Source organism: Lontra canadensis, unplaced genomic scaffold (genome assembly GCF_010015895.1).
Source record: "Lontra canadensis isolate GAN:19392208 unplaced genomic scaffold, GSC_riverotter_1.0 scaffold94, whole genome shotgun sequence".
Lineage (NCBI taxonomy): Eukaryota > Metazoa > Chordata > Mammalia > Carnivora > Mustelidae > Lontra > Lontra canadensis.
Genome location: NW_022631088.1, coordinates 4,098,626 through 4,119,954, shown reverse-complemented (window position 1 = coordinate 4,119,954; position 21,329 = coordinate 4,098,626). Strand labels below are relative to the sequence as shown.

Sequence of the window (21,329 nt, the reverse complement as noted above, 5' to 3'; positions counted from 1 at the left end):
TGAATGAGACCGCAGGTGGCTGGAGGTGTGGGTCTGGAGCTTGGAGTAGAGACGGCTTCATTTTACAGAGAAGGATTGAGTTCATGTGCAGTGTCCTTCCCAGAGCTTCGAGTGGCCTTCAGAACTGGGGGTTTGAGGATGTGAGGGTGATCTGGCTGTGACAGCTGTCACCCATGGATCACCAGGGTTGATGTGGCTGATCTGGCTGGCTGGTCGGGGACCCCCTCCCACCCTTGCTGCTCCATGCGTCTCCTTCGCAAAGCTGCATGCGGGGTCCAAGAGGACGACCTTCCCGGGTAGAGGAGGACCGTTCCTTGGTCAAGGGTATAGGAGTAGCTGCACTCCCCTGCCAGAACCTCCGAACAAGCTCTCAGGGTCCGTTTGCGGGAGAATTTAGGGCCGTCAAGCTTCCATGACTCCGGACACAGCCAAATGAGCCCCTGCAGATGGCCGTCTGCCTTTTCATAGGTTAATTAATTAATTAATTAAGAACTTGGTTTGAGAGTAGAAATCATGTGTTAACGACAGCTAAACAAACCTGTCTAGGGATTTGGGGAGCCACCTAGAGTTTCGTTTTGGAGATACTCGTGTGCCAGATCTCCAACAAGAACCTTTCTCTGGAGAATGCTGCCTTGTTGTAAAACAAAACCTAACTCTGACCTTTTTAAGTGTAATTGTTCCTGGGGGCATCTTGGAGGTGGACTCTGATCATCTGTGAGGAATCTGCTCTCGCTCTTCTTGGGACTCGAGTCCCCGTCTTCTGCCTGTGGGCTGTCGCTTCACACGGGAGGCGTTCAGAACACCGCCCTCCACGTGTGCAGACCACCTGCCGGCCGGCCCCAACAGCTGGCGTCACTGCCCAGCACGGCCAGGCCGGGGCCACCCCAGATCACATGTGCTCCTTTCTAAACCCAGGTGTGTTGCCGTCATGGGGAATCTAATTCCAGTCCGAGGGCGCCACTACTGGGAGGTGGAGGTGGACAAGCGGGCAGACTACACGGTGGGCGTGGCCTTTGACGATGTCCCTAAAGAGGAGGACCTGGGAGCAAACCGCCTGTCTTGGTGCATGAGGCACAGATTTGCATCATCGAGGTAAAGTAACATCTGGACAGCCAGTGTTAACATTCGCTTTGCAAGAACAGATCCGGAGGTCTTAGTAGTAATAATGAAGGCCTGCAGTGTGTTTCAGAGGATGTTTTAGGGTATTTCAGGGGTCTTTTCTAGTCCTTGTCCCTAAAGTCCAGATGAGAAGAGAAGGAGCAGCTTTGGGTGCTTTTCTTTCAGATAAAAATAGCTAAAATTTGCGGAGAGCTTGTTCTGTGCCAAGCACTGTTCCACACTCTTAGATATTTTATCCGATTTCCTTCTCAAATCTGTTATCCCATTTTAAAAACAAGAAAGCTAGGCCTCCCAGCGGTTCGATAATCCATCCAATGTGGGTTTTCAGAGCTTGGAATCAAATCCCAGCAATCCGGCTCCAAAGACAGCATTCTTCACCACTAAGCGACTGGTTTTCCCTGTTCAACTCGTGTTATTAAATGCATACACGTTTGATTTGAAGCCTCAATTCTGTCTTTGAGTGGGCAGACGCTTAATAGTAAGGGCTCATTCTGGTTTGCTTCTCCTGTAAAGCACTCTGTCCTGTAGGCATGGACTAGTTCTAGAAAGCTGGGGAAATCCCAGGAGGCCCACTGGCCAGTGGACATTGTCAGACTTAGAAAACCACTGTTGCAACCTCCCTTTGCCTCAAAAACTGTAAAACTTCCCACCATTTTCCCAGCACCTCTTTGTGGGGCCTCTGACCCTCACTGGCTTGCTGAATCCTATTAACATCTGATCCGCTGTTCTCTGCCTGTGAGCCTCCATCACAGTCAAACACTGTCTGTCATGCCCACGCATTTGTGGAAAGACCAGCTTCCTCCTGTAAAATGGCTGGACTAGAACTGACCCCACTAAACCTCAGGCCGAGTTTGAGGAATACGAGACGTATGAGGCACCAAGCCACAGGGTTTCTTTGGATTCTGCCTCAAGTAAGACTAAAAATCAAAGTGTCCTATCCTAGAAAGGTAAGAATGAAGGGCAGAGAAAGACACTGGGAGGATAAAGAAGGTGTAGGGGTCTGTGCATAATGGGCAGGGGTGTGGCAGGACAGAACACAGAAGAGGATGGGACGTGAGACAGCATGGAAAGGCAGGCCAGAAGCCAACCCCCAAGCTAGAGCAGTCGCACGCAGTCCCACCTCGGAAGGACGTGTGAGTGAGAGACGGAGTTACAAGTGGAGGATGAGGGTTTTTCTTACTCGTATTTCTTGCTTTAGTCTTGCCTTTGCTGTGCTGGAAGGAAGCTAGAGGGAGGGAAAGCTTCTGGTGGCTGCTTAGCTAAGAAAAGGAGTCGAGGGGAAGAAGAGGCAAGACGGCCTGGCTTGCTCTCATGCTCAGAGACTATTCTAAGTGTCCCCCTGGGGCTGTGGACCTGGCCCTGAGCTCTGCAGGCGTCTGTGGGTAGCAGGGGGATGAAGTCCCCGCGTCTGGTCTCGGTGCCAGCCATTTTCAAAGCACACGGGCCACAGAGCATGGCTGCTGTCGCAGCTAACGGTGACAGGCCCCCGGGCAGCCGTGCTAAGGCTGAAGGTTTGAGAACTGTGCCTGAGTACTTGTGCACACTCTCCCAAAAGGCCCATTTTATTACATGAAACATCAGGAGGTTGCCTGTTTCAAATGTCTTCATTATGAAGGCTTTATACATCCGATCCTTAAAATCCACAAATTTTTAAAATATCTATTTCTACACAAATTTTGATGCAATAGGAGTGTATGCTACGATATGCAAGGTTTTTAGGTTAAGACATTGTTCAAAAACAAATGGAGTTTAAAAATATGTCTCAGGGCGAATTTTAGAAAAGAGATATATAATTTTGGAAATGGCCTGTTTGGGTAGTCAGTTAATTAAAAATATAACAATCACAGGAGTATGTGAATAAAATTAATATGAAATGCTGTGTAAATAAGCCCTCTACAGAATTTCTGAAGCTCTGTTATATCAACACTTAAATTTTCAGGCATGAGTATGAGTTCCTGCACAACAAGACGACTCCAGATATAAGAATAACGGTGTCCCCAAGGAAGATCGGCATTCTGTTAGACTATGAAAACTCAAAATTGTCCTTTTTCAATGTGGACATTTCTCAGCACCTTTACACGTTCAGCTGTCAGCTCCACGGATTCGTGCATCCCTGTTTTTCTCTGGAAAAGCCTGGCCGTCTGAGGATACGTAATGGCATCGCAATGCCCACGCACGTCACTTTCTATTAGACCGTTCTGAGGCCCGGCTTCCTGTCGCTCTTGTGGTCCCTCCCCTCCCAGCCGCTCGGCCCTCAGCCCGTGGGCCTGGGCACTGAAGTGCCACGCACCCGGCCCCGGTCCGGCTCCCGCTGTCCTCTAGCAGACGGGTGCGCTGACGCTCGTCTCGGCGGACCTGGGTTCTAGGCCCGTGCTGCCGCCCACCCATGTGTTGTTCGGTGCGTCCCCACCAGGCCCGGCTGTCACGTGAGCGCTCTGCCAGCGCGAACCCAGAGGTCCTTCAAGTGGTCAGGCCGCACCGGTCTATTTGTTTATAGGCAGTGTCTGAATCTCAAGGCCTACAGAGCTCGGGCTGAGGGGCGAGGGAAGGGGAGGGGGGGATGCGACACCCGTGCCGTGTCGCCAGCGGCTGGAACAGACCTGCAAAGACGAGGGGCCGTCCACGAAGAAAAGCAGGGAAGCCACGCGCCTTCCCCTCTCCTGTTTTCCCAGCACCGTCGGCGCTGTGATGAGGGTCTCCCGCTGCGCACCGTGGCGCCATTCCCGTCCTTCACTGAACCCGCGCTCGGGCTTTGCAGCGCCCTCTGCCACGCCCGATTCCGTGAAGGCGGGTCGGGGTCTGTCTTGTTCATCGTCCAGTCCCTGAGGGCTACCCCGTAACGAACAGGTACCCACCGCCATTGGGATGAAGCCGTGTCCTCTCCATCCAGCCACTGCCCGTGGGCGCGCTGTCCCTGCTCTTCGGCTGAGGGACGGTGGGGCCCCCTCAAAACCAGCACAAGACGCGCGGCCGGGAGACGCCGTGGAGGGGAGGCGGTAGGCAGGCACAGAAGGGCCCCTGCAGCTTGATGGCAGGACGGGGACACGGACGACTCCATACTACCACATAGATGCACTTTCACTGCATCGACGACGGGCCGGGGAATGAACGAGGAACACACAGACATGAGTGGCGGCTGATCCTAGGAACCGTCCCATAAAGAGACCGTCCCATAAAGAGAACCAGGTTTGAAATCAGAAGACCTACACTGGATCGCTAGTCTGTAGCTGCTTTGCCTTCAACCCTAGAAGTGTCCCACTATCTTCAAGCGCTCCTGTTTCCCTTTAAACAGAGAAAAAATAGTACTTGTTTCACAGGACAGGAGCATTTCCCGGCGACCGTGAGAGGGCACGACAGTATGGGCGCACAGCGAATGCACAGCAGCTCCTGAAGACACCAGCCCACCGAGACCCAAGATGAGTGGGTGGTCTCCCCGCCGGCAGCTCTGGGACTTGCGACCGGCTGCTCTCGTGCCATCCTGCAACCACGGGACTCGGCCCCGCTGGCTGCATGCCCGGTTCTCCAGCCCAGGAGTCTGGCCGTCTCTCAGAGCTCTGCACACAGCACCTCCCAGCTCGCAGAGCAAACGACTCCGTCTGTGAGGCAATTCACAGAGACCGTTCTGTGTCCTGCCCTGTGGAGGCCTCTCGAAGCAGACATCACCTCATCACTTCGGGTTTTCTGTGAACTGGAAATGCCATGGCTCTAGAATCTTCTGTCTTCTAGCACACTCGAAGTCCGACAGTGAACACCCCTCCTGTCTCTAACTCGGCCTGTGATGTGAGCAGCAGCTCAGATTCCTGACTTCACAACCCACCTTGACGATATCCCAGCTCCTTAGTCTCACACGCACACACAGCTGCCCTGCCACGCTGCATCACTGGCCTGAAATCAGGAAGGTACGGCCCGTGTAAGCACAGACGGTTCAGGTTACAGACACACGCGTGTACCCAACCCTGTTCTCAGCTCCAGAGACAGAGACTGCAGTAGGAAGTAGGACATCACAGATAAGGCAAGTCTGAACTCAGGATTCTAACAGGCTTTATGGAATGTTTCACATGTAATACGGACATATATAAATGATAAAAACTCGACACCTATATAAGGTCTGAGTGAAATTTTTATTTGATCAAGAAAAAAAAAACCTAAAATTGGCACTGAGCATTGACATTTAAAATTCACTTAATTTACACAAGGCATATGAACAACTTAAAGCACTGTAATTAGCGTAAAAAACTTTGGTTTAAACATGTTTCTTCTGCAAGAAGAAAAAATAAGTCTAGAAAAGAACCAAACAAAACTTTTTTTTTTCTGTAAAATATTCCAGTTCCTAAAATATCACAAATAATCTGCTAAAACTAAATTTTAATAAGGGGCAGGATTTACCTCAAGGCCACATTCACCTGCAACCCCGCTGATAAATCTGTTAAAAAACAAAACAAAAAGGATTTTTAGAACATCAGACAGTCGAGGCCACGATCCCTGACTGCGGTTAAAACATGTCAGTCTGTTCTTTCCCTAGCTTCACCTGCCTCACTGTATAACCCTTGAGCAAATTATTTTTTTTTATTATTTTTTTTTTAGATTTTATTTATTTGACAGACAGAGATCACAAGTAGAGAGGCAGGCAGAGAAAGAGGAGGAAGCAGGCTCCCTGCTGAGCAGAGAGCCCGATGTGGGGCTCGATCCCATGACCCCGAGATCATGACCCGAGCCGAAGGCAGCGGCTTAACCCACTGAGCCACCCAGGCGCCCAACCTTGAGCAAATTATTAACAGAAGCTTTGGCTTCCCTCAACAAAGGGGAGGGAGAATATGTAAAAGAACCACAGAATCTTAGTGTCACTAACATGGGTTTAGTAATTCAGGATAGTCTGACTTGAAGGCACCTGAGATAGGACTAGAACGTTGATGAGAGACAAATGACACTGGTTCCTGATAAAATTAAATTGCTTTTTATTTGGAAACGTTTATATTTAATAACTGACTTCCTGCTGGTTCAGACAATGATATGCAATCACTTACACACATTCAATTAAATATTTCAGAAGCACGTGCTTGGTGATCAATATCAAGCAGAGCGATTACATGGACATTGAGGCCTTTTCTGCATCACTTCCCACCCTCCAGTACTTGTCAGAAGCAGTTCCCGTGGCTCACACGCTGGCAGCTGCCCGCAGCGCGAGTCACTCTGACACAGCATTCCGTAACTTAGACTCTGCTGGTCTCCATACAAGGAGGCTCAGCTCCCACAAAACTTGCTGGACTCCCTGAAGGCTGCACCATGGGAGAGGTCCTCCTTCCACTTTCCTAAGCAACTTCTCCAATTTCCAGCCCCCTTCCTATCAGCACTGTAAGAGTTTTCGTGGATCCACCACTTTCTCCCACCCTTTCTAATCTAATAATTTACTGTTCCTATTTTACAGTAAGACGACTCGAAGTGTGTAGTTGCTGTTGGTAGATAAGTAGGTCTTGAATTTACTTTGCAAACAAGACCTGTTCTATCTACCTTTTCCTTTAGGAGGCTAACAGCAGAGTCGGCTTGACTTCAAGGACTCTGTTTTCTTAGTCTCCAGAAGACCAAGTCCAGCTTTTAAAGCATGGTCCTCTAGCATGTCAAGACACGACAGGAATGGTCATCGATCACTTTTAGGTAACTGATGACTTTTCAGGTTTTCAGAGATTTTTCTTCACTGCAATCCACAGTTAAGGAATCTAAATTCAAGATGAGAACCGATGGCTTGGGAAGAAGACTCCAGCCAGTGAGCAAGTCTCCTAGAAGGCACATGATGATGAGCTGGGCATGATGCCCCGAGGCAGGAATGACGTCAGAGTAGCTACGGCACAAGTGCTGCTGCCCTGCTTGTTTTCTGCTACTCCCAACCCCAGGAAACAATCGAGGCCATTCACCGACTGATTGCTTTTTCTTCATTTTCCCAGACTTTGACACTATCAGGTTCTCTGCTCTGTCTACTCAAATCCTGGTGGACTCAAACTGTCGTTGATCTGAATTGTGACAATTCAGCTACATAGCATGCAGCTCAGACAACATGCAGTCATGCACACAGAGCCCATAAAAAGGCTTTTGTATTACGAACTTGGATTCTCCTTTTGCGGTCCCCCTCATGCTCATTCCTAGCCCTAGATGTGGGCTTAAGAGATGCCCTTAAATTCACAAAGACGGGTCCGGAGTCCGGAATATACTCCATTTGCTAGGAAAGCACTCAGTCAACAAAACCTAGGTCACCCAGCTATGCATTTTAAGAAAGGAACTTCGTTTTTTTTAGAGATGGATTTCCTGAGTACATACACTGCTTCATGGTAAACCTGTCATCTCATTCTGCCACTCAGAAAGCTTCCTACCCTCTGATTTCTTTTATACCCCAAGCACCCACCTGATGAAGGGGGAAACAGGGAGAGAGAAGGAAAATAAGAGAAGTACTACCCAAAAGCAAGCCCAGACCTCTGAAGAAAGGCAGAAGATACTTGATAAACAAGCCACAGATCCCTAGGCACCTGGGATGGACCGACCCGTTCTTGTCCATCTAATCCCTACGTAGCTCAAAGGTCACTTCCCAGAAGCACTTCCTTCTAATTCCTCCCTCTCCCAGGCTGAGTTCAGTGCCACACACTTACCTCTTTTTGAGTGGTATACTGCAACCCGCGACCTGTGTCGGCTCCACGCAAACCAGAGGCAGGAGCTGTACCTCCTCACCTCAAACCACCAGAACATGGAAGCGATGATGTCTGCGAGCTCATTTACCTGGAAGGAGGTAAGAGACATCAAACTGTCTCCCAAATTAAATCTCTTCATCAGAAAGCAAAGCACTTTTAAATTATGTGTGCTGGGTGAGGAGAGGGAGATAAAAAATATTCTCAGCCTTTCTGCAGTCCCCACATACCTAAGGATCCACCACAGAATCCCATTAGTAATAGCAACTTCTGACCCGGGAGGAGGAGGAGGGGGGCTGACAAGACCTGACACGTGAGGAAGAGGTTTAGAATGCTTTCTTCCCATCACAAGACATCACTAACGCTCACATTTAATATTCATTGCAGTTTTGACTATTCTTAGCCCATATTTTAAATGCTCTGAAACATCAATTCGGTTTTTATGTCTGGAGGCTGATGAGTAGAAGTGAAGGCCCTGACAGGGCCTGATCGACTGCACGACACACCGCACCACGGCTCTCTGCCGGTCCTAGAATCTAAGACTTTCACAGAGAAAGGACATGGTGTAAGGTTAACGACAACCCCAGGGATGTATAAAGACTGCAGGTCATAACTTCTCAAATGTCAAGTGTCTTTTAAAAAATCATTTTATGGGAGAGATTTCCTCACCCCTCCCCCCAAAAATTGTAGCCAAACTTATTTATCAGACATAGGGTGAAAATCCAAATATGTGGAGGCACCTCCTGTTCTTGAAATCTCATCCTTTCCTAAAAAGTTGATGGTATTTTCAGACCCTAGGTTTCATTATTTTAAATTGGAAAACTCTGGGGACACGTGGGTGGCCCAGTCGGTTAAGGGTCTGCCTTAGGCTCAGGTCATGATTTCTGGGTTGTGGAATCAAGCCCGATGTCAGGCTCCCTGCTCAGTGGGGAATCGGCTGCTCCCTCTCCCTCTGTGCTCTCTCTCTCTCTTTCCAGAAATAAATAAGCAAAAATCTTTAAATCAGAAAACTATATTCCCAGCCCTTGAAAGAATGTCAAGCCAATCTCCCCAAAATAACTGCATATAACTCTACCAAGGATTTCTGTAAAGTCAAAGGCATTTTAAACATCGATTACCTACTCAGGTAATCATTATGAACTCAGCAGTGGGTACATTTCTGTGCAGTTACTAATCCACCGAAAAGTCTCAAGTTCTGGAAGTGAGAGAAGGGAGATGCATGCAGACTGTAACGTGCTGCGGTCACTGGAGGAGAAGGTAAGAGTTGAACAGCCGGGGGAGTGAGTGGAACAGAAACCACCTACAGCCTGTCCACGTCCAAACCCACCGAAGGAGTGGTCTTCTCTCCTCAGCCCTCTCTATAGTCTGAGGCGCCGTCCGCAGCGCTATGCAAACCAACAGGAGGAAAGGAAAACAAAATGGAAGACGTGTTCCTTGTGCCTGGAATTATACGAGCCCTGGAAATAAAAGACTGCTCCTTACTGCATTTTTAAGGTAGTATTTCTGCCCATGTCACCATCGCCTGCAACAGCAACCATGTCTGCATCATCTCAAGTTTCTTGGGAACATTTACGCAGAGCACTTGTTCTCAGGGCCTGGCTCTCGTGGAGGCCCGAGACCCTTTCAGAGGCTCGGTCAGCTGAAAACTACTTTCATCATTAACACTGAGGCATTATTTGCTCTTTTCACCCTTATTCCACGAACGTACACAGCAGAGTTTTACCAGACGCTACACTATGTGAGGACATTCATCACGGAAAACAGTATATGCTTGGATGTTCTTGTGATAAAAACGTTTCTCAGTTTTAACTTCTAATACTAAAAATAATCATATGTGTGTGTGTGTGTGTGTGTGTGTGTGTCTATGTCCCACATAAACAAGATCTCTTTGGAATCCTCAGTAATTTTAAAGGAGGGTCCTGAGGCCAAAAAGTTTAAAAGTTCTTAATACAGAGCGTCCAAGGCTTCCCCACAATGAAGATCTAGTTGAGTGAGTTCCTCGGTATAAGAGTACACCCATGCTTTTCAGTACTTGCTAATGTACAAGCCGTTCTGTAGAACTCTGAGGCGTACACACTTTCTTCATTTCCATTTCAAAATAGAGAGAGATGGCAGGGGCAATGCTCAATACGTTTAAAGAGCACGAGTACCAAATGCAGTGTTACCTAAGACAGCTGAGGCCTGACTGCAGGGCACCCTACGGCGTCTCACCTGGACTGGGGGTGAACTTACAGGCTCACTGTGGCTGGTTTCATGCAGACAGCTTCCGAGGTAAGCATTTCCACGGGCTGTAACAGCAAGTTCCCACAGTGAGAGCTCCGACAGTAAGTAGTTAGCTGGAAGTCTTGCAGGGGGAGCACGCATCCGTGAAACCCAGGCCTCTAGGAAATGACAGAAGGGACCCACGGACTCCCCTCTAGCTACACAGCATCTGTAACGTAAATAAATGGCCGCGCCTGGGTGGCTGAGTCCGCCGAGCCTCCCGCTCTTGATTTCAGCTCAGGTCCTGATCTCAGGGTCGTGAGATCGAGCCCCTCAATGGGCTCCGCAGGGAGTCTGCTTGAGATTTTTCTCTCTCCCCCTCTACACCCTCTAAATTAAATAAATCTAGACCCCCCCCCAAAAAAAGGTAAATAAATGACACAGTTCTAATTCCTGACTAATTCTAATTCTAATACCGACTTTGCCTTTCTTGGATTCATTCTGCACGGAAAGGTATATCCCCGTCTTCACTCCCTTAAAAAGACGGCTTAGCAATCCAAAAAAACCAGTTAAGATGTGGAGAACAAAATGATGGTCTGGAGATGAAGAAATCTCGCTCCTCGTCGTGGCTGTCACTAACGAGCTCGGGGGCTTTCAGCCCGCCCCCTCTCACTATGCTTCAAGTTAAACTGAATCAAGGGCGATGACCCAGACGGCTGTTCCTCCTCCGACACCAAACGACGTTCCCGGCGGATTTAGGAAGCTTAAGAATGACTTTAGGAGGCTTAAGAATGACCTGCCGTGCGTTTACGTCTTCAAAGTCATGCAAGAGGTGCCGCTGCCTCAAGCGGGAGTCACCGATTCAAATCGTCTGCTTCCGTACAGGCCCTCGCGTCACACCCCTTAAGGGACACGGGCCACCACGGATGTGGAACTCACCTACTGCGTGATCTTTCCTTCAGCCTTACTCCGGGCGTGTCTTTCTCCCTCCCACACACATCCCCACCGCAGCTCCGCGAACCACCCTGCTGGGGTTTTTTAGACGAGGTCGAGAAAGCTGAGCGCGAGCTCGGAACGAGACCCAGCTCACTGGAGACGCCGACCCCGCGATAGATACGCGGACCTCTCACCTCTGCGCCGGTTCCCCGCATTACCCCCCCGAAACCTGACACACCAGCCAGCCTGCCTACTAAGACGCTGTGACCGCACGCCCCGCTCGTGGCCACAGAGCGGTCTCACCGTACGCCACGGGCGAACCCGCCCCTCCCGCGCTGATCGCGGCAACACCTCCTCTCTCCTTCCGGTGGAAAGCAGCCCTTTCCGGTTTCCGGTCGTGGGGAGGAAGTCCCGCCCCGCGCAATAGCGCACCGTAGCGGGACGCGCTGACGCGACAGAGATGCGCCCGCAGATGCGAGTCGGTGGCGGGGTAGGTGGACTGAGGGACTTCTGGACTGAGGTCGCAGTTGCTGGGTCCCCCGTGGGGAGTGGGGAGAGGGCAGAGCAGTTCAGCGGGGCCTGCGAAAGCGGCTTGGAGACTCCCGTTTCCCCAAGAACTCGCTCCTTCCTCCCTGAGCGTCCTTCGGGGGGAATCGAGGCCCTTCCCTCGCCGGCTGCCGCGTATTTGACTCAGTTTCTGCGTTCCGTTTATCTGCGTAGCCGCGTACCCTGCAGTCATAATGGTTACGCTTACTGAGCATTAGCTGTCCGTCGTCTCGGAGTAGGAGCTCCTAAGCTTCGGTAATCCCTGCCGACTACTGTTGCCCACTCATGAGAGGGCTTGAGCACCTCCATAGCTGTCAACTGGACTAGGGACATAGCGCTGTTGCGGTTAGGAAGACAAATTGCAGATTAAAATTACCCTTGTTTTAGTTTCCGAGGGCTATCGTAACGAAGCATCACAAACTGGGTGGCTTAAAACAACGCGTTTATTCTCTTACAGTTCTGAAACCAAGAAGTCCAGCATGAAGATGTCAGCAGGATCATGCTTCCGTCTGAAGCTGTGGGTAAAAAGGCTTTCTTGCCTCTTCCTGGTTTCTGGCGGTGACCAGCCGTCCTAGGAATTCTTTGGCTTGTAGCTGCATCATTCGTATCTTAACTGTCCCAGCAGATGTTTTCTCTGTGTCTCTGTTTCTCTAAAATGACAGAGTCCTCCGGGACAAAGGACCACCCTACTCCAGTGTAACCTGATCTTAACTAATTATATTTGCAATGACAGTTTGCAGGTCAAGTCACGTTCTAAGTTTCTGGGAAGGACATGAATTGGGGGCGGGGGTGGGATGACACTGGCTAGCCCCCTGTAGCTGTCAAAGAGCTTGAGAAGTTGGCAAGCCAGAAGCTGAGAATTTGCTGTGGTTCGCAGGAATTCAAACGTAGTTCAGTTGGATCCAGGAAGTTTTTGTGGACAGTTGAGCTATTGCCTTTGATAGGGTAGGATTTGGATGTGCCGTCATAGCTCACACCCAGCGTTCTGGGCAAACAAGCGTCACAGACAAGGTTGAACGTGAAGTAAGTTGGGTTAAAGCAAGAAGGATCTTGAATACAAGCCGAAGAATTCGGACTCTCTTCTGTCTGTAAAATGAGAGTAAAAGTGTTTTGGCAGAGAAGTTGTGTTTTGAAGATTAATTAGTAACCTAGTCAAACCTGCTTTGTGTTACTCAGTCCATTTAAGAAGTCTTAAATCCTATTCTCTGAGCATATCCTGTTATTTTTCATCCTGGTGTCTCTGTTCCTGCTGTCCCTTATTCCTGGAGTGCTGCCATCAAGGAGAGTTGTTCAACTCATTTTATGTTTGCAACCCAGTAATGCCAAAACCTGACCAATATAGCACAGGAAGAAAAAACTGCCAAACTCCTGTAAATACAAACCCCTAAAATAAAATAATAGCAGATTCCGTTGTTCCCTCCATCTGGAACAAAAAAGGTTTTATCACAGAAATGATAAAACATTAGAAAGCTTGTTTCTATAAATCACTGTATTGGTAGTTTAAATCTGTATGAGGTTTAAATCAGTATGATCATTTCAATTGATAAAGTGTTTTTTGAAAATATTCAATATCTCCTTTGATTGAAAACACTTAGCAAAATGGGAATAGACAAATAGCAACTTGAGAAAAGGCACTTCAAAGAAACTGATACTAAATTTCATACTTAATGATAAAACAGTAGAAACATTCCACTAAACTCGGAAAGAAATCAGACTCTGATTTCTCTCGATGCTGAGTTGAATCTCAGAACAAGAGTGACACCTGGATGATTAAAGGGGGGTACAAACAGGGCTCCTGTGTGAGGAATACTGGGGACAGCGCCTGGAAGCTTGGTGTGAGGAGGTGTTTTTTAAATGAATTCAAGACACTTGTGTAAACATAGGGGCATTAGGGAATGAGAGAAAGGAGACCCAGTTTGACAGCAGGTGCTTGCTGCCAGTGCGCCAAAAGAGTGCTCAGGCAAGTCACTTAAATGCTGTGTCCTGTGTCTGGTTTATTTTCTTAAAAGTAGTTATCAAAAGAGTCACTTTATATTTGAAGCTCTTCTCTACCCAGTTCCAAAAGTGTAACAACTAAAATAGTAAATTCCTGAACTCAGTTCCTCAGATCTCAAAATGACTTTTCCTCTAGTTAAGGCAGTTTAAGGAGAGAATTAGGAATTTGAACTTTACAGTAAAGCTGCCTGAGCTAAAAATCCTAGCTCTGCAACAGCTTACCAGCTGTAACCTCGTCTAGTTAATGAGCTCGACCCGGTTCCCTCACAGGTGTAATAAAGCAAAGCTACCCATATAAGCGTGTGACACGGGGCTGGCATACACACTCTCGAATTGTTCATGAGTTCGGTCGTTACTATCGTAAGAAGAGAAACTTCTGAGTAGGTACAATGCTGTGGAGTGAAATGTGCCTTCTCCCCTGAAAATATGTATGTTTAAAAAAACTTTTTTTTTTAGTATAGTTGACAGTTCTACATTGGCCTCAGGTGTACGATGTAGTGATTGACTTCCTCTGTAAAAAATATGTATGTTTTCTAAAAACTTGTAATTTTAAGCCCCAACCCTCAATGTGTTGGTATTTGGAGATGGGACCTTTGGAGCTATTTAGGTTTAAATGAAGTTAGGAGAGCAGAGACCTATTGATGGGATAGTGCCTTTATAAGAAGAGACACTAGACCGCTCTCCTCCCCACCTTCTTGCCTCTGGCCAGAAGACAGCTGTCTGCAAGCCAGGAAGAGAGCCTTCGGTAAAATTCAACTATGGTGGCACTCTGATCTTAAGACTTACAAGCTCCAGAAGCATGAGCAGCCAACAGTTAAGAAAATGTTGAGTTCTAAATGACTTACTTTTTTTCTAGTGGAGTTCTGGATAAGTCTTTATAATCATAATAGTATATAATCCTATATTAAGTCATTATATAATAATATAATATGTTATATATAAAATAATCATATAAGTCATTATAATCATTATAATACAAGCTTTTCTTCCCCAAAGTCCCACTGATTCTTAAGAGTTTTCTTTTTGTGTAAAAAATGCTTTTTGTTGTTGTCATTACTAAATCGGTATTAGGGTATTGTGAAAGGAGTTAAAAGATTTCAGTCCACAACTTCATTAAATTAATACCAACTACTTTAAGGTTTATTTGTTTATTCTGTATGGGAGCAATTTTGTACACTTGTGTATTCACTTAGTATTATTTCAGTGACTCATTTCAATATTGCTATTTGCTTAAAATATCCATATAATATTCTTTAGAACCATATTATCTCTGATAGGGTGTTGGTAATATGCAGTGTGTATGGCCAGTGGATGCCAGTCTGACCACTCAGGCCAGGGCCCAAAAGAGGATATGGGTTGTCCACCAAAGTGTAAGGTCCAGATTTCCATTTTTAGGGTAGTGAGCTCAAGGTTTACAGTCTTTAGAGGGGATTTGGGAAATTGATGGGAATTAATCTGACAAAAGAGGCATGAAAATTTTAGAATGTAAATAGAAGGGAGAGAAGATTTGGGATTGGCATTTGGTATGTAGAGATTTTTTATTAAAGTCTGATTAAAGTCATTTTCCTCTGGAAGAAATATTTGAATATTCTGGTAAGTCATTTTCTTCTGGGAGGAAAATCTACCTGGGACTTTGAGTAACTAGATGATCATTATAACAGGGAGGGAGTTGAATGATTTTAAACATAGGCCATAAAACTGCAGCATACAAACACACCCATTATGAAAGCTGTTGATCAGAGACTCTGGAGGTGTTCCCCCTGCTGCCTGAGATGTTCACCAGGATTCTCAGCGACCTCCTGGACTGATTGTTTATCCCACAGTTGTAATGAGCTGGGAACTTACCAGCAGATAAACCAGAGTAAAGAAAACTATAACCTGGAATTTTAACAAGTGAGGACTTAACAGGCCTGGAATCTTTCTCCCCAAGAGTATCTCCAAGAGACTGCAGACTGAGAGCAGAAAGCGGAGAGAGTGGAAATGAGACTAACATCAAAGGAATTAACTGAAGACCAGGACGGAGGACCTTGCGGGTTCATGCTGTGGCTCTCCTCAACCCCACACGCAAGTGACTGGCTTAGCTGCAGCCACCACTGAACACGTCCTAAGCTGGAAACAGAAGCTGGAGAAACTGTTTCTGCTTGGGGAGGGCTCCCACTTCCAGTGTAGGAAAGCCCTTCTCACTTGGGCATTAGGAAGGGTCCTCCTTCCTGCCTGCTGCACAAGGACCCTAAACTGAAGTCTCCCACTTGACACACCCTCCTGTGTGCAGAGTTCACGTGGTCCCTCCATTCCACAAAGAGGCAGCTGGAGAATTCAAACTCCCTGAAGCAGAGGAAACAAAGTCAGCCACCCAGAGGCCCTCCCCTTTGTTTTAATGTAAATTTTCTTAAATGTTCAACCAAGATTTATTCCTTGTGAAGAAAAACAATAGCAGGTTAGAAAAAGACCTTAGGAGCAAACAACCAGCCTGAGAGGGTAACTAAAAACTATAATTAGTGTCTATGGAAAGATTTGAAGAACCTGCATCATAAATAAAGAATTGGCTACCATGGAAAAAGAATGAGAAAATGAGAAAGTTCTTAAAGTGATTGTTAAAATAAAAATATAATACTACTGGAATAAAAAATACATTTTCCCTAAAAAGATAATTAGAAACAATGTTAGTCCAGAAAAATCTAAATACCTGAAAGAATTTAAGAAGGAGGGGTGCCTGGGTGGCTCAGTGGGTTAAGCCTCTGCCTTTGGCTCAGGTCGTGATCTCAGGGTTCTGGGATCGAGCCCCGCATCGGGCTCTCTGCTCAGCGGGGAGGCTGCTCCCCCCACCCCGGCCTACTTGTGATCCCTCTGTCAAATAAATAAATAAAATCTTGAAAAAATAATAGAAGAATGGTAGTTTAGGTAACTCAAAGGTACAGGTCTTTTTATTGAAAGAATACTAAGCATAGTGAATTTAAACAGTGTTTCTCTTCTCGCGCACACACACTACAAACTTGAAAGATTTTTGAATTCTAAGGATAATAGCCTAAAAGCTTCCAGAGAAGGAAAACAGAAGTTACCTAAGAAGGAATGAGAATTAGATTGGCATCTGTTTTGTCATCAGCAAAAATGTATGTTAGAAGATACTGAAGCAGACCTTCAGAGGTCTGAATAGAAACGTTTTTGAATACAGAATTCTGTATCCAAACAATTAAATAGAAAATGGAATTAGATATTTCACTTACGGAAGAATTTACTTGTACTTCACATCTACATTTTTGTGAAATTACTTAGTTTTCTTTGGAGAGAATAAAACATCTAGTAAAAAGGATTACAATCGGGGGCACCTGGGTGGCTCAGTGGGTTAAGGCCTCTGCCTTTGGCTCAGGTCATGATCCCATGGTCCTGGGATTGAGCCCCGCATCAGGCTCTGCTTGGCTGGGAGCCTGCTTCCTCCTCTCTCTCTGCCTGTCAAATGAATAAATAAAATCTTTTTTAAAAAAGGGATTACAATCTAAGGAATGCAATGAGAAAAAAATCCTAGGATGTTAGCTATGCAGCAAGCCTGAAAAATAATGGGTCTGCATTAGACATTAGAACAGGATGCCAAAGGATCAGAAGAATTTCTTGAAAGAAAAGGTAGTTTCCTTTTAAACAGGATTAAGAGGCTGGTTGATCATCACCAAAAGAGGTAATGGTATATACTTTATTTTGTCGAATAAAAGCAGTTATTAGAAATACCAGGGAAAGCAAAGTTTTATGAGAACATGGTAGTCCAAATACAGAAACTAAAATGTAGCATGATTGTAAGCAACTACTAGAGTGTAAAAAGATTTGATTTGACCTTGACCCTTGAAATGGCACAAGTCTGGTGATAAGATTACATTTCTTCCTCTTTGAATATAATCTTATTCCTTAGTCTTGCAGTGAATGATACAGAAATCTGATTTCATAAGTACTACACACTCATTGTGAAATTTTAGAATCTATCTGTAAAATACAGAAAAAGACTAACCTGTGTAAAGTTCAAAGTAATGTAACCAATTAGGATAAAAGAGGTGCACAAAAGTTGGGAGGTAATTTCCTCATATAAAAGTCAATAGACCTAGGGGCGCCTAGGTGGCTCAGTGGGTTAAGCCTCTGCCTTTGGCTCAGGTCATGATCTCAGGGTCCTGGGATCGAGCCCCACATCAGGGTCTCTGCTTGGTAGGGAGCCTGCTACCCCCCCCCCTGCCTGCCCGCTTGTGATCTCTCTCTCTGTCGAATAAATAAGTAAAATCTTAAAAAAAAAAAAGTCAATAGATCTCTCTACTATTGTATCAAACTAAAGTATTGATAGGAGAAGTAAAAACAGTGTAAAATATTTACTCCAGTGGACTCGCTCAGTTGAAGATAATGGAGGTGAGAGTCCGGGGAGACCAAGGCAGCTAGAGTTTACAGGACAGTGTACCATTGAGGAGAGACCTGGATAGGTCAATATAGAAAGTGGGTTCACGTGGACTATTCACCAGAGTACTGATCAGCTCCTGTGTGAGGAAACGTGATGCCAGAAAAAGAACCACCTGAAAGAATTATGCAGAAAAAGTAGTGCCTATTCCCACCACCAAGACTGGAAAAACTCATAAGTCATTAGGCATTGGGGAGAGTTCTGAAAAAGTCTTGCTTCATTAGTGGGGAATAAATACCCCTAACCTAAATACAGTTCTAGTCCCACCAGACAAATCTTAAAACTAAGACCAGAAAGGACTGCATTCAAAATAATTAGAACTATATCAGTGCTCCAACAATATTGTAGGAATACAAAAATATCCAGCAGTTAGCAATCTAAAATTCACGATGTCTAACATCTAATCAATGATTACCAGGCATGCAAAAAAGAAAAAAAAATGCAGTCCAAATGGGGTGAATAATCATTGAAACCAACCCAGAACAAAGATACTAGAATTAGCAGAGAAGGACAGTAAAAGTTACTAGAACTGTATGCCATGGATTCAAAAAGTTAAGTAGAGAAACGGAAGATCTAAAATCCCAATTTAACTTTTTGAGATGAAAAATACAGGATCTGACATGAGAAACTGGGTGGGATTCATAGCAGATTAGACGTTGTGGAAGATTACTGAATTTGAAACCTAGTAATAGAAACTATCCAACATGAAACAGGAAGTTTTGTTTTGAAATTTTGATACACACAGAGTATCGGGGACCTGTTAAATAACTTCAAGTGGCCTAGTATACTTGTAATGTGAATCCCTAAAAGAGATAAGAGGGGAGGATATATCTGAAGAAATAATGACCAAGATTTTCCTAAACAGGTGAAGCCTATAAATCTACAGACTAAAGCTCAACGAACATCCAAGATCAGGAAATAGGAAAAAACATACCAGGCACATCATAATCAAAATGTTTTAAGCTAGTGAAAAAAATCTAAAAGCGATCGTGGGACCAGGGGCGTGTTGCAGTAGGAGGAGATATTACAGAAGAACAAAAGTAAAGATGATGGCAGATAACTTGGTGGAAACATTGCAAGTACGTATTAGAGCAACATCTTTAACACTAAAAACAAAAAAACAAACTGTCGAGCTAGAATGCTATATCAGTTCTCTTATTTCAAAAACAAAGGTGAAATAAAGACTTTTTCAGACATGTTAAAGCTGAAAATCAGCAGCATCCCCTCCCTATAAGAATTATTAAAGGAAGTTATTCAGGCAAGGAAGATGGCACCAGATGGAAACCTCGATGTACTAGAGAAATGAAGAGCACCAGCAGTGACAACCACATGTGCGTTTTTTCTCACACAGAACCTGTCATTTTTTAGAAGAGCCAGGCTATTCTTAGGACACTACAAAACTGGTAGAGTTAAGATAGGATTTTTCCTGGTTTCTGCTTAGAATAAGATAAGGATCATTGCCTCCTGTGGTATCATCCCCTCCTTAACAGAACAAAACCATCTAGAAAGTCATTTCTTTGACTTTGTTAGTTAGTGACATCCACCTCTTCATGGACCTGGAGTATAAATAGAGGGAGGTACATTTATTTTCTTAATCTTCTTTCATTGTTTTAGTTAACTTGTTTCTGTGATGATGAAATGGACACATCTCACTCCATGATACAAATTTTAAAGTATTGGTTCACCAGTGTTTCTGGGACCACCAGTCTGTTCTGTTAGTCATTTTGTCTCATCTTGTACCAGTACCACACTGTCTTAATTATTACAGCTCTATAGTAAGACTCGGTATTTGGTAAGATGAGTCCTCCCACCTTATTCTTCAAGACTGTCTTAGTCTTCTCAGCCCGTTGCTCCTCTGTACACATTTTAGAGTCTTAACAGTTTCTGCAAAATAAAGGTGAATATATGATTCACGAGTTGTATAATCCTCAAATAAGATTGGGGTCAAGGGGCGCCTGGGTGGCTCAGTGGGTTGGGCCGCTGCCTTCGGCTCAGGTCATGATCCCAGGGTCCTGGGATCGAGCCCCGCATCGGGCTCTCTGCACAGCGGGGAGCCTGCTTCCCTCTCTCTCTGCCTGCCTCTCTGCCTACTTGTGATCTCTGCCTGTCAAATAAATAAATAAAATCTTAAAAAAAAAAAAAAGATTGGGGTCAAAATTTTCTGCTTAAACTAGTTCTTAGGTGCACGTAAATAGTATATGTGTTCTATAAGCTTTATCTTAAGCTTGTCTCTTTCAAAATTTCACAGGGTTCTCAATTTCAGGTTCAGATGGTTTTGTTTTGTTTTTTCCTCCCAGAAATTTCAGTTCGGATCACTTGACACCTGTAAGTGTCTTCACTGTATGTTTGAGGGATGTTTTTCACTTCTGGTTGTTGTGACAGTTTTGCCTCTGTTCTTAATCCCAAAGAACAATCTGACAAATATAAACGTGGCCCAGAATACCTTGGGGTGGCATAGTTGTATAAGTCATTGAACCACCCAGGTGTAACCTGCACTTGCTCAGGTAAGACCCAGCTGTCCCCTGTGGAAACTGTCTCCAGTGAAACATGGCCAGAGTCTGCTCTGTCAGCGAGTCTCGCGGACTCTGTCCTCTGGGGATTGCCGTGGGGCACTCCCCTCCCATTGTTTCTTCCTCCAGTGGATTGAGCAGTAAAGCCTGGTGGATAATAAATGGTTAATGAGCTCTCAGTAGATGAGACCCAACTTACTAAACAGATATGAAACGTACCTCTCAGACTCCAGGATCCTTACTCCTTTCAATCAAATCCTGAATATTCAAAATTGGAGCCTTCAGATGCTCTCCTACATGTGTGCAGACAAGATCCAGTATGGTAATGAGTTCTCCATCCTCCAGGGACCTGAGAAGCACAAATACAAGCAAATGCAGGAATTCCACAGAAGCACCCCAGAGGTTTTCTCAAGTTCAACACAGATTAATCAGTATATTCAGATACACATACTTTCATGGTTACATATAAAAACTCATTCTCTTTTGAAGAGGCCAGATGATGGCAATTACCTGTGATAAAAATGTGATAAAGATGGTTCTTACTCGCCTTAGGCTGTTCCTCGGCTGGCCAGTGGGGTGTTCCTGGCGTTCCACTGGAGGCAGGAACCAACTGTGGGGGGAGGAGAGTGTAACAAAGATCAGGGGATAGACAGATCTTCGGTGCTTCTGCTAGGCTCTGAGAAGGGTCACTTGGTAAAAACAAAAACCCTACAGTTTTGTTTGGATGCTGGAAGTCTCTGACTTCTGTTGAGGAAAATTGACATAATTATGAAAAGCAAGGAAGATATTGGTGATCTTCCTGATTTGAAAACCTCTAAATATATTCTCTTGGAATGATCCTGAATAGAGACGGACATGAAGCTTTATCTGTAACAAGCCAGGACTGAAACCTCACGAAGATGTAGGTTCTGCTCTCTCAACAGC

General features: G+C 45.5%; 1 protein-coding gene and 1 non-coding gene across 3 annotated transcripts in view; one reads left to right on the top strand and one right to left on the bottom strand.

Annotated features, from left to right (window-relative positions):
- FSD2 (fibronectin type III and SPRY domain containing 2) overlaps positions 1-3,486 on the top strand; it is a 45,460-nt gene extending 41,974 nt beyond the window's left edge. For both annotated transcript variants that reach the window (XM_032836941.1, XM_032836942.1), the window contains 2 exons: positions 916-1,092; positions 3,059-3,486. In XM_032836941.1, coding sequence (XP_032692832.1) covers positions 916-1,092; positions 3,059-3,311 — 430 coding nt within the window. In that variant the 3' untranslated portion in view covers positions 3,312-3,486. The remainder of the gene's footprint in view (positions 1-915; positions 1,093-3,058) is intronic.
- Positions 3,487-6,567: 3,081 nt separating this feature from the next.
- Positions 6,568-6,694, bottom strand: LOC116854809. Its single transcript, XR_004380222.1, has one exon.
- Positions 6,695-21,329: the final 14,635 nt, after the last annotated feature.